Source organism: Phyllostomus discolor, chromosome 11 (assembly GCF_004126475.2).
Source record: "Phyllostomus discolor isolate MPI-MPIP mPhyDis1 chromosome 11, mPhyDis1.pri.v3, whole genome shotgun sequence".
NCBI classification, from domain to species: Eukaryota; Metazoa; Chordata; class Mammalia; order Chiroptera; family Phyllostomidae; genus Phyllostomus; species Phyllostomus discolor.
Window position 1 is genome coordinate 23,119,739 of NC_040913.2, and position 13,651 is coordinate 23,133,389.

General features: G+C 41.3%; 1 protein-coding gene across 3 annotated transcripts in view; it reads left to right on the plus strand.

The window, feature by feature from the left end:
• KLF12 (Kruppel like factor 12) overlaps positions 1-13,651 on the plus strand; it is a 424,035-nt gene that overhangs the window by 342,397 nt on the left and 67,987 nt on the right. For all 3 annotated transcript variants that reach the window (XM_036011296.1, XM_036011294.1, XM_036011295.1), the window contains one exon: positions 9,958-10,020. In XM_036011296.1, the coding sequence (XP_035867189.1) occupies positions 9,958-10,020 (63 nt within the window). The remainder of the gene's footprint in view (positions 1-9,957; positions 10,021-13,651) is intronic.

Consider the following 13,651-nt stretch of genomic DNA (forward strand, 5'->3'; position numbering starts at 1 on the left):
GCACATCATAATTACATTCCCTGAGAATCTTAAAAGCAGCCAGAAAAAAGGAAACAGTTACCTACAAAGGAGTTCCCATAAGACTATCAGCTGACTTCTCAAAAGAACCTTACAGGCAAGTGTCTGGAAAGAAGTATTCAAAGTTATAAACGGCAAGGACCGACATCCAAGATGACTCTGTCCAGTAAAGTTATCATTTAGAATGGAAGGGCAGATGAAGTGCTTCTCAGATAAGGTCAAGTTAAAAGAGTTCATCATCACCAAGCCCTTATTATATGAAATGTTAAAGGGACTTAACTAACAAAAAGAAGATAAAAAATATGAACAGTAAAATGACAATAGACTCACAACTATCAACAAATGAACTTGAAAAAAACGAAAACAAATTAAGCAAACAACTAGAATAGAAACAGAATCACAGAATGGAGATCACATGGAGGGTTATCAGTGGGAAGTGAGAAGGGGGTAAATAGGGGTAAAGGTACAAGGAATAAGAAGCATAAATGGTAGGTACAAAATAGGGGGAGGTTAAGAACAGTATAGGAAATGGAGAAGCCAAAGAACTTATATGTACGACCCATGGACATGAACTAAGAGAGGGGGCAATGCTGGGGGGAGGTGTGGTGCAGGGTGGAAGGGAATAAAGGAGGGAAATGGAATTACTGTAATAGCATATCAATAAAATATATTTAAAAATAATAACTATAGGATTTAAAAATTGCAGAAATACTATAGAGTGTTCATGGATACCCTTTGCTCACTTTCCCTAATGTTTATATTGCACATTACCGTAGTATAATTTTTCAAACCAAGAAATTATCATTGGTTCAACACTATTAACTTAACTACAGACCTGATATGAATTTCACCAGTTCTCCATACTGGCCACTAATTGTCCACAAATTCCTGCAGAGGCAAGGAAGTGGCAGACGTGTCTGCTTTGGTACCCTGGCCTGAGGTGGGTCCCATGTGCAGACTGGGTGGGATGCAGGCTGGCGTGAGTCCACAGAACCCATTGCCGTGCGGCCAAAGCTTTTCTTGGACAGCACCTGGGCCACATCACTTTTTACTCACCTTCTCTTCCACTTTGTACTTTATCTTTGGTATGTATTAAATATAGTCAATATTAAATATATATATTACATTATTATTTATATGTACTTATTTATTTTTCCAGATTATTGCAAGAATAAACCATAGGAAAAATAAAAGGCTGCTATTATGCATCGTCAGCATCTCCTTTTGTTTATAGAGAAATGCTTAATGTGTGCCTACCTTGTACCACACATAGGGTCTAATACTGGGCATGTAGTGGAGAGCCTAGAAGAAATAGTTCCTGCTCTTCACTGAATTGTCCTGTCTCTATGTAACTGCAAGCCTGTTAAGTTTTATGGAGGATAATGAAGAGAATAATGAGAGTCTATAATATAGAGACAGAATCCTTTTTGGTGAGTCATGCAGAATGAGGTGATATGTGAGGTGGGAGCTGGGGGTAGGTTACCTAAAAGAAGGAGCAAAGGGCCTATTGGGGGTTCTGTATAAGAGGAATTGTCTTGGCTGGCGTGGATCCACAAAACCTGAGCACCCGCCTGCGAACCAAAGGGTCGTCGGTTCCATTCCCAGTCAGGTCTCAAACCTGGGTTGCAGGCCAGGTCCCCAGTAGGGGCACACGAGCGCAACCACACACTGATGTTTCTCTCCTTCTCTTCCTCCCTCCCCTGTCTAAAATGAAATTTAAAATCTCAAAAAAAAAAAAAAGGAATTACATGCAAAGGTACTGAGCTGAGAGAAACTGAAAGGAGACCAGGTCTACCACCCCAAGTCAAGTCTCCTTCCATCACCACTTATGCCCCCCTTTACCCTCTTCTACCAGCCCCTGCCCCAAATTTGCCTTTTAAAAATAACACTGTGGCTCTAGGGCAGCACACAGATTGGGGGAGAAGGTTTTGGGATCAGTGCAGGTAAGAGAGAGGGATGAGTTAACACAAGTGAGTGACTCTGGAAGTGGAAAGAACAGAGACAGAGCAGGGGGCTGAAATGGGTTGGATATGGAGAGTGAAGTTGAGCGAAGGATGCTTCCCATGTTTCTGGGTCGTTTATAGACTTGGTATTGGTGCCATTTGCTGCCCAAGGCAGCACCGAAGGAAAACAGATTAATCTAGGTTTGGCTTTTCTGGCATCAAAGGAAGGGTAAAGAAGATCCTGCCTTACCTCTCTTAATATCAATCATGAGATCATCTGAGCCTAAACTCAGTCACAAAACTCCCACTTCTCATCAATAAGTGAGGATCTCTGGCATTACAACAGTTACTTATTGGATGCCCCCTTCGTGGCAAGTAATGGGGATAAGAAAGTGAGCAGTAAAAAGGTCCCTTGTCCCCTTGGAGCACGCTGTCTAGTTGAAGAGAGAGACAAAATAAACTAAACGTATAAACAGATATAATCTTCTATCACCAAGTGCTGAGCTCCCCGGGCTGGGAGGGGGTTGACCTAGAGGTCCAGGGCGGCTTCTTAGAGGCGAGCCTCTGCTAGCCAGCTGACAAAGGAGGGAAGAGACTCTTCAGTGTCACTGCCATGCAGCAGCACGAGGGGATGTTGGGAGAAGAGGCTGGGATCAATTCGTGTAATTGTGCAAACCAATGTATTCCTTTTAGAATTCCTCAGTCTGACAATGCATGATAGAAATACGTGTTACCTGCTTCAAAATACTGTATTTTTAACAAAATTTATACTGTTAGTGAAAAAAATATCCCATTAAGCCCATATATGTTTAAGTTCAGCCCACTGTTCTGAAAATAACATCAATGGCTTTGCATGAGAGAAAGAGACAAATATAACCAAGAGGGGAGAGAACTTTAAAAACACACACAGCATTCCTAACGGTCATCTAATCACTGGCTTAATAAAAGCAGAGAATAAAAAGGGCCCACTTAATTTAAACACTGGTCATGCTTTTTATTTGGTCAAGTGTAATGTATGTACATTATAAAAACACCCATGCTCACCTGAATAATCATGAGAACTTGTATTCAGTACAACTATGTGTAAGAAGGAAGCAATACCAAGAATTACTCTAAGAGTGTCTTTCATGTGATTCTGCATAGGAGAATACTGATATTTAAGAATCATTGTCAGTGTCGGGGAGTGGGTAAAGAGGTGAGGGGATTAAGAAGTACAAATAGGAGTCACAGAATAGCCATGGGGATGTGAAGTACAGTGTAGGAAATGGAGTAGCCAGAGAACTTATACTCGTGACCCATGGACCTGAACTGTGGTGGGGGGATGGCCTGAGCGGGGGAGAGTGCTGGGTGGAGGGGGGCAAAGGGAAAAAAATTGGTACAACTGTAATAGCATAATCAATAAAAAATAATTTTAAAAAATAATTATAGAATTATTTCTTGATTAATCTTCCATGAATGTAGTAAACTGAGTTGTTAAATTATGTATTATGTGGAATGAATGGAAAAATTATGGATGGAAGTATGGGCTAATAATTTTATTATATAACATAAAAATGGACTTAAGAATAGAAAGTATTAAAAAGGACTCAGGACAACTGTATGGTGATTGCAGGGGTGTGGGGTGTAAGGGGAATAAATGGCAATGGAAAAAAATACAATACAAAGGAAAGAAAAAAATAGAAAATATTTGTATATAATGACTTCTCATGATCTTGCTAGTGAAAATCTCTAATCTTATCATATGTGTAATTTCTTACAATAAATGTTTTATCGGTCTGTGAAATGACAGTTTATTTTGATTTTCCTCAGTATTGAGCAGCCTCTCTAATGTATGAGCATGAAAGGACAAGTATTATTCCAAGGTTACAACTGGGTGAATGATGCCATTTTTTTTAAACTGAGAAGATATGGAAAGGAATAGCCTAAAAAAATTCTTTAAGGGAAAGTTAAGACTGAAAAACCTGAGTCCGGTACTCAGAAAAGATACAGGGGTGGGTAGAGATAGAAATTTGGGGGCCATTAGAATGCGGATGATACGTAAGGCCGTTAGCTTGGATGGGAACATTGAGGGTGTGAGGCTGGCTGTGTAGGAGACTCTGGTAGCCCAGGGAGTGAGTTGAAATTGGGGAGAGAAAGGTCATGGGAGGGAGACCCTCCAGCCACACCAACATTTAGAAGTCAAAAGAATGAAAGAAGGCGGTTGAAAGCAAAGGAGAAAAAGCAGAGTCGGCAAGCCGGAAAATGTCAATGGTGCTGAGTAAAGAAAGCTTCTCAAGGATGGAGTGAGTGGTCCATGACGGCAGGTGCTGCTGAGAAGCTGAGAAGACGAGGACTGAAGATGAACCATTCGGTGTGAAAACGAGGAGGCCACTGAGGAGGATGATGGGGAGGATCTCACCAGGGGGCTGTGAACACACACTGGATTGCGTCCTAGAAAAAATAGGAAGAGAGGAAGTGGCTGCAGCGAGAATTCATTTTACCATCTAAAACTTCCTTGTGTTGCACATTTTATGGTTCAGTAGCAATACTAATGTCAAGGAATTTTCATCAACATGGGGAAGAACACAGTATATTATACATTACTATGACTATATTTCTTGTGAGTACCCACAAGTTTACTATTTGGTCTAGTACCAACTTAGGGTCTGTATTTTCACTTCGTCTGTCTATTTATACTGTAGAAAGCACAATGGAATGCTAAATAAACTTTTGCTTTTTGGAAAGCACAAATCAACGCTAAATCTCTCATTGAAGCCCTTAGTGCTAATCCACTCTGTTGCATCCTCTAGAGTAGTGTGGAGGGATTACACTGGCATGGGCAAAAGCAGGTTCACAGCCGTGAGTATGTGAAGCACAGAGTTCAGTCTCGTATTACTTATTCATTATTGTATTTTCCATACAGACGACTGTAAACCTACTTTTGCCCACCCCTGTTGGTGTGCTCCCAGGAACGGAAGGTAATCCTGAACTAGGTCAGGTCACGTATACCTGTGTTCAAGCGCTGATTTTGCTGTTCACTAGCTCTGTACCCTGGCAAGTTGCCTAACTCTTCTGCACCTGTTTTGTCAAAGCTAGAATGTGGATAATAATATCAGAGCATAGCATTAGATAGTGTAACATTAAGCATGGCGTCTGGCACATAGTAAGGTCTGACTTAGTAAATGGGAGTGATTTTTGTATTGTGTGATTATTGACTTGTTCTTGAATGGGGTATAACTGAGATACTATGCAATTTAGTAAACAGAAGACAGGTCTTTTAATACAAAGCAGGAAATTGAGATAGCAGATAGTAAGACATATCTTAGAAACCAGTGTTTGGTTCACGGTTCTCTCTGTGTTCATTTCTCTCTGTTACCTCGTCTTTAGTATGAAGTCACATAAGCTGAGTGGTTAAGGTTGCAGCCTCTGTCAGAGCACATTTGTTATCTCAGTCCCCTGGAAGGAGCTGGCTACTCGGGTTCCATCTTCCCATCCCTTCCCATGTAATCAGCACTGCTAGTGAGAACAGCTAACATGTATCAGCTCCTTCCTGGGTACCAAGCACTGCTCTAAGCACTTGACAACTATTAACTCACTGAAATCTCCCAGCCCTGGGAGGTGGCCGTTGTCATTGCATCCATTTGCACAGGTAAGAGAGCTAAGGCCCTGAGAAGTTAAGTATTGCCCTGGGTGACACTGTTGGTTACTGGTGGGGCTAGAACTCCATCCCAGGCAGGCTGGTGACACAGTTTGTCCTCTGTGACCACTTCACCCCGATTTACTTGGGACTGCAAGATGGAATTTAAGTTGTCACTGCTTGTCTCTGGGGGGTGAGTAAAAAGGCGGGATGAGTAGCTACCCCTCCCCAGCAGCTCCTCAGTGGCCAGTGTGCCGGGTGTCCGGGTTTCACATCCCACCTCCAGCTGCCAGCCATTCGGGTAGGTTCATGAAGACTTTGAAAAACAGGGTGATCTTCGTCTCTTAACTATAAATATTAGTCATTAAAATAGAAGATTAGAAGGTTAAGTCTTTTGGCGCTTATACCCAAAGAAGGAAGAGTCATTTCTATATTAAGCTAAGAAGTTTTCAAATGCTTAGCAGGAAAACAAAACAAAGCCCAAGCATTGGGTAAAATTAGAAACATGCTGTCTGCCTCAGATACTTGAGTTGAGTGCATATAAAGAGAACAGTCAGTATACATGTCCCCAATGCTATAGCTTCCTTCTTGCTGTGTAATGCAAATCGTGAATGTGAGCCCTTCCACCTGACAGAAGCTGTCCATCTCAGAAGAGCACATTGTAGCCTTCAATGCATGTTTCACAACAGCTGAGATTGCCCTTTTCTTCAACATGGTGATTCTTTTTTCTTTCCATATCCAGCGGTTAGTACTGAGCCCTGAAACCCTCAGTTTCAGAACAAAGTGGCTTAGCAGTAATCAGGCCTGTGTGAGGCTAAAGGGAGAATAATGAAAGTTCCCTGCAAGCTTCCTGCCTGGATGCAGGTGCAGGAATCAGGGGGTCATGAATAATGCATGACATGCGGATTAGGTGGTGGTTTCTCCTACTGGGGTTTTGACTTTGCTACCTGCCTGGCTGCTGTATGTGCAGAGAAGTTGGGCCTTGGCAAAAACCATCACAGTTTAAAGACTGAGCTCACACAAACAAACACTGCTTATCCTTTTGAAGAAATAAAATTTGGGAGGCTGCTGAAATGTAAACCTTTGTGGTATACTTTATTAGATGAAGTGAACTCTAGGCTATCAATTTACTAATTTGGGGAAGGGAAAAAAGCTTTCTTGTTTTACTGTTTTAATTTAAGAAACTTTGTAATTATTGGGTCACACACAATCAGGAATTCTTTGAAGACAAACTGTTACGGAAATTGTCTGCTTACAGTATTTGATATGTGGCTGGATCACTAAATACCCAGGGAATGTTGTAATTATAGGTTAAACAGTCCTATTTGTCTCCACTGCTATGTGCAGTGAGAACCATCAATAAGAGAATATATCTATTATCAAACTTCAACTGGTGGGATTATCATGATAAATAGAAATACTAGAGTTAAGGAGGAAGCAATAACAGAGGTAAACATTAAAGGCTGTAGGCTTAATTAAATAACTGCGCTAGGACTATTCCTTTTTAAAACTCGGTGGAGGCAGAATGGTCGTGACACCCGGTGGGGACATGGGGGAGGTTCGGGAGGATTTCCTGTATTCCCTGCAGGTCAGGGGCTCTGACTGGGGGGCATGTTTTGGCTCACAGTTCCATTCTGATGGTTGGATTTCAAGGAGACAGACTGAAAGAAAAAAGGAAGAAGAGAAGAAAAAAATGAATTCTCTCTCCTATGTTTTGTAAAATTCTCGTGCATTTTTATTGAGTGTTTTTTCCCTCCCCCCAGTCCGGGATTCTGGAGTGTGAGCAGGCTCTCATTTCTATCTGAGCCTGTCATTTCCGCTAGGCCCCAGCCTGGCCAGATGCCAAGACCAACAGGTGATCCTTGAAACTGCAAAACAGCAGGAAGTGGGCCTTGCCTGAATGAGACAGTTCACCAGAGGGGCTGTCTGGCTTCTCTCCATTTTCCTGCATAATTAACGTCCCTCCCCCATGCCGAGCAGAAAATCTGTGCTGAGCAGCTCAGCTGCAGCGGCCATTGAGAAGTGCTGTGAGGAAAAGAATGTTAATAAGGGATGTTGGAAGAAACAAGCCTTCTGGCTCTGGATTCACTGAAAGACTGCAGTTGGCCCTTCTGAGGGGCTAGAGCTGTATTATCTGTTTTGAAATGGTTTTTCACTTTGCCGGACACCTTTGGAGAACTGGGGTTCTAATGCACATTGCAGCTTTTGGTTCTAACTGGACTTTAACAGGAGTTTTAAAAACCCCGTTTTCTTTCTCGTCTTATAAATAAGAGTAATGTCTGGGGTATGAAGAGTAAAGAGACACAAGCCAAAATCCTGCCTGGATCTCACAAGTCCTGGTAAAGATAGAACAAAGCGGGAAGCCGGCCACGAGGAAGCAGGAAGTGGGGCATATGGTGTTGCCAGTGAGGGACCCCCACCGAGAGTTAGAAGGTTCGGCAGCTAGAAGGTATCTTCAGTTCCTGGAAATTTAAACTATTTCCAATGGATGACTCCAGTCCTGAAAACTTAAAAAACAGTATAGTCTTTACTCTTCCATTATTGAACTAAAATTTTGAATTGACTTTGCCTACCTCAAAGCCCAAAGCTTTAGAGCATCACATCCAGAAGGTCTTTTTTTTCTTGGAAGTAACTGTCCACCTGCCCTTCCTTCCAACAGATGCTATTCCAGGACATTTGGAGGAAATTATTGTAGGGGAGGAAAGAAAAACTTTCCTTGTATTCTCTCAGGTTTGGTGTGTGGAAGAGCGGGGGGGGGGGGGGGGGGGGGGGGGGGGGCTGCAAATGAAACTGACAAAAGACAGATTAGCAAGAGGGGAAAAAACAGCTTGTTTATTGTAGCATCCAGCACACGTGAGAACCAGTATCGGAGACTTTCACGGTATCAAAGGTGTTACTTTATTGGCCAAGTTTAACCTGTTCAGGGGCGAACTCTCAAAGTGTCCAGCGACACAGTGCCCACAAGGAGCTGCAAACGAGAGACGCGCTGAACGCTTACAACTACGTTCTTATATAGGGGCGGGCAAGCAAGCGTTATACAGAAGCAGACGTGGCAGTTAGCAATTCGCTTACAAAGACCGCGCACGGGAATTTCAAACCAAGCATTCTTGCATAAGGCGGGAAGGCAGGCTGTTTGTTCATTAACCTAGTCATCTCCTGGCTCTAACTAGCTAGGTTCCTATTTTCTTATTAAAAACTACAAAGCACTGCTTATCTAGCCTACCTAGGGGAGAGCATCTGCTAGACACAGGATGTTTGCTTAACTGCCCTGTGTCTCCCCTATCATTTCCTTCTAGCTACAATGTGGTTCTTGTCTATTAGAGGAAATTTAGTTCTTAATTTCCTTATCCCCAACATTTATGTGCACAACATGCATACATGTAGAAGTACTCAGTGATAAGTAACTCAAAAGGTGGTTAGAATTGGGAGCTTCTATACCATTTTAACACATTGTATGTGGGAAACATATTTATACATTTTACGTTGACTGGTAGTAGAGCGTGCAATAAAAACTACCCACAAACAATGTGTTAATGAAGGAATTTAAGCAATTTAAGAAAGGACTAGTAAAAAAAAAATGGATCTGGACTTCTAGGAAGGTAAATTGTAAAAGGTGACCAGCAAATGTGTGGGGGAAACATGGCAAATATGGGGGATTTATGCAGACCCGTTTCAGTACCACCTCTGGTGATAAGAGTTAGCCATGAGGCTACCCTTCCTGGAATGAGAGAGGGGGGCACCTTTACAAGTGAAAATGTTCTTTAGGAAAGACAAGTTTCTGCCCTGCTATGAGGCCTTCGAAGGGCAGACAGAGACCTCTTCCTGTGTGTGCTGTTTCTCAGTTAGCATTAGCTCAAATAATCCTCACACCAGAGTAGCATACTGTGGGTGGCATATCCTGTCCCCTGTATCATCCTGCTGGTCTACGTCTGGAAGTGAACTGAGGAAGCGTGCACTTAGGCTGCCTCTCATGTGCCCCTGAGGGAAGAGGTAGCAGAAAGGGCTCATTGAAGGCGATTGCCACACTTTACATTATTTTCACCGACTCCTAAACCTGGCAAGGAATAGGTCATACTCTTCGTTGGACTGAATGAATGAAGTCATTTGGTTAAAACTGGTTGTGGGGGTTCTTCCCAGTGAGCATATGAGACAAACTCTGGTTACGTCACAAGTGGTGCAGAAAGGAAAAGCCATACTGTGCACGTTTGCTAGCAGGGGAATTTACCTGCGTTCATCTACTAAGCGGTGCTCCAGCTCTAGGGGATTCTATACTCAGCAAATCTAAAAGAGATCATTTATAAACCAGATTCCTTTTAATATATTCATTTGTAATCAGGAGCATGCTTTTTCAATAACTGGTTTACTCTCATCTACCTGCAGGGTACATCCGTCCCCAGTATCAAGGGTCCGGGGAAGTCGAATGAATAACCAGAAGTTTGCTTGGTGAGTACCCAGTCTACATTATGAGAATGTTCAAGTCTAATGGGCAGTTTTAATGGGGCTGTGTGAAAGCAAAGGAAAATCGTTCCTGCTTCTCTGCAGAGAAGGTGTTTCTGCTCAGTGAACTATGTTGTCTCCCTTTCCTTTGGAAAACCCCTTTACAGCCAAAACTCTTCACTCCCTAAAACCTGCACGCAGCATGTTTTTGCTAACAGATACGGTTTATTTCCCAGGATTGTTAACTGTTACATTTTTAAAGGATGCCCCCCCCTTTTTTAAAATACAGTAAGTTTCTTAGTTAGATTTAGGCAACAATTCTGATTTTTCCTCAGGTAACAACTTCTACTTCTCATGAAGATTTTCATAGTAAAGTAATATATTAATTTTGAGGTTTACTATTTTGATTTTTTCAGACTGAGCATTAAATATCCAGGGATTTTATTTTTTTTAAGGTTCTATTTATTTAATTTTAGAGCAAGGGGAACGGAGGGAGAAAGACAGGGAGAGAAACATCAATGTGTGGTTGCCTCTCACACACCCCCTACTGGGGCCCTGGCCCACAACCCAGGCCCCTTCGCTGACTGGCAACCCTTTGATTTCACTGGCCAGCACTTAGTCCACTGAGCCACACCAGCTAGGGAGGGATTTTATTTTTAAATTTGGGGAATACGGGTATCTTCTTTCACTGACTAGCTCTTGAACAAAAATATAGATGGAAAGTTATCATAAATGACCTGAGAAGTTAGTTCAACCACAAAACATTTATTATTGACTCTATAAAGAAGCAATTTAAGATGTTTTATAAATGTTTTATGTGAAACAAAAAAAATTAATATAGTTTTAAAATCCATTTTGTTTACATTAACCACTCTATTACACAAAATTAGCCTTTCTACACACATTGTATCTTTTATAAAAAAAAAGGAAGGAGGAGGAGGAAAAGATGAACCCGAACTGTGTCCTGTTTACTTCAAAGGTGAATGGAAATCCACAGATTCCCATTTTTACTTCATTGAATTGTGCTTAGAATGGGATTTTGATTAAAAATTGCTTTTTTTAAAGTATGGCAAGATGATTACTAAAGATTGAGCTTCCAAATTAATTTTATTCCTAAATCAGGGTTATTTTTAGACACAAAATAATGACTCTTTGATTTTGAATAGTGCCTCATCAGCTCACCTCCCTTCCGCCACTAAATCTAATTAACTACCTCAGAATAGCTGGGTGATGTTGTTAAATATTATGCTTCTCTCTTTTCACAGAGAGGGAAATGCAGTACGGATGATACAGCTATTTTCCTACACACTCTCTAGAGCTGGGGCATCTGTCATGGTTCCTCAGGATCACTAAAGCATACTGTTCTCTGTCACGCCGGGAAAGCTGAGGGAATGAGAATGCCAGGGCCGCTTTGTAGAAGGACAGGGCGAGATCAGGTCCTCTCCTGACTGACTGGCGTTGCAGGCTGAGATGCTCAAGTGAGCAGCATAAGTTAACGGGTAGAGGACAACCAAGCTGGTTATGAGATCCAGTTTCTGCAACGTGTTTTTCAGTGGCTAAATGTGGAACGCTAAGTAAATAACAGATATTTTCTTCACTTTTCCTTTCCTGAGTAGTAGAGTAATGATAACTGGTTCCTACAGAATGTATAGCACATTATTTGGTTAATACATTTAAGCCACTTTTATCTCTTGGGAAGTGAAAGAAGAAGGATTTTTACTGTTAGCCTTGAGAAAATTCAACTTTTATTTATTCAGCAGCATTTATTTACTGTCCTTGGCCCTGTGGAAAATGCTGGACTAGAAAGATAAATAAAACACAGTTTTTGTTCTCAAGGGGCTCACTGTCCTGAAGGGTGTGTGTGTCTGTGTGATGTCAAACGTATAATATACAATGTTTGTGGTATCATACACACTACTTATATATAATAAAATGTGGATGGTGCTCTAAGGAGATATATTTATAGTGTTGAGTTGGCCAAAAAGTTCGTTTAGTTTTTTCCACAAAATAAAAGATGCATTTTTCATTTTCACCAATAACTTTATCAATTTGGATATTTTCAGTGTATTGGCTCTCTCCCACATGGTATAATGTTGATTATTCTCAATTAATGGCTCTATTTGATCGCTATCAACTTAACTGGTCTACCCAACTGTGGAGCATTGTCCAGCGAGAAATGTGCAGCAAGAAATCTCCCACACGAAACTTCACAAACCACTTTCGACACATTTGATCAGTCACAGCACCTTCTCCATACGCTGCATAAATCTTTTTTTGTGTTTCAGTTGTATTTTTACCTTTCTTGAAATAATAAAGCATAACATGCTGAAAATGTCACTTATTTTCTTCCATTTCAATATTAAAATGACTACCCCTAAATTCAGCAATTTTGATTTTTTTAAATGCACACAGATATGACAGCTGTCAGAATACAGTCTAATAAAATTGTTTCAAATCAAGCTAAAAACAACTAAGTACTTCAAGAGCCATCTTACAGAAAAAAAAAAACCTAACTTTTTGGCTGACCCAATAATAATGTCCAGAGGGAAATGTTGCCAATTCTATTTAAGACCGATTTGAGAGTAGGTAGTAGAGAAGTGAGAAAGTACAAAGGAAGGAAGAATACAATCAGCAAACCCACCCAGAGGAGGATTTTGAGTAAAGGCCCAGAATTAGTAAGAAAAGCGGAGTGTTGAAATGGTAGTTTCTATACAGGTTGAGACACATGTACAAGGGCTTGGAGACATTTCTAAATTAACCGTAGCAGGAGCGTACATGGATTTATTACTTGTGCTTTATTTGGTCATGAGTCAGTTAAAATTCCTTTTGTGTGTACTACCTTGAATTTTCCTTAAGTAAATACTGTGAGGCTGGTATATGGAAATAAATCAAATAAATCACCTGGCTCAGAAGCAGCCCAGTGAATCACCCAGCATCTACGTCTGATTAAGTGATAAACGCTCACTATATCTTTGTGAAATATTGGCTTTGAACACCCAGGAAGTTGAACCACTCACGCTAGCAGTGGAGATGAAGGGAAAATGATATTTGCTCTCCCCCAAGCAGAAGTGTGGGGTAATTTATAGAGTTAGATGTGAAGTTCAACCCCAGCGTGGCTTGGGAGTGAGTTGGATCTGCAGGTTCTTCACGTGTGTGATGTTGGATGGTTTTGTGAAGTCAGGTTAGCAAATGCTTCAATCAGGTAAAAAAGATAGTTCATCAGAACAGCAATTAAACCTCAGTAACAGTAAAAGATGGAAAGACTGGGGTTTATAAATTACGGATAAGAATGCATAACAATTGGTAGGCCGTGAACGTCAGTGCCCTTGGTGGAGCTCTCAGACCTCCACTGTGTTGATCCCTGAGTAAAGACGGTTTAAAATTTTACGTAGTGTTGTGCTTTGTGTAATGTTACTATGAGAGGTGATGGCCACTGGCCTTGTTCCTGTAGCAGCATTTCCTCTGGAGATGAAGAAATGTATGGAAGAGAATTTCTGTTCAAGGCAAACAAACCTGCTGGAATGGAGAGGAAATGGGGTAACAAATGCATGTATCCAGGGACAAGATGAAAGCCCCAGGAGGTCAGAAGTTCAGTGACAGGTGTTAGGAGGGAGCCTGTTTGCTGTAACTATCTGCT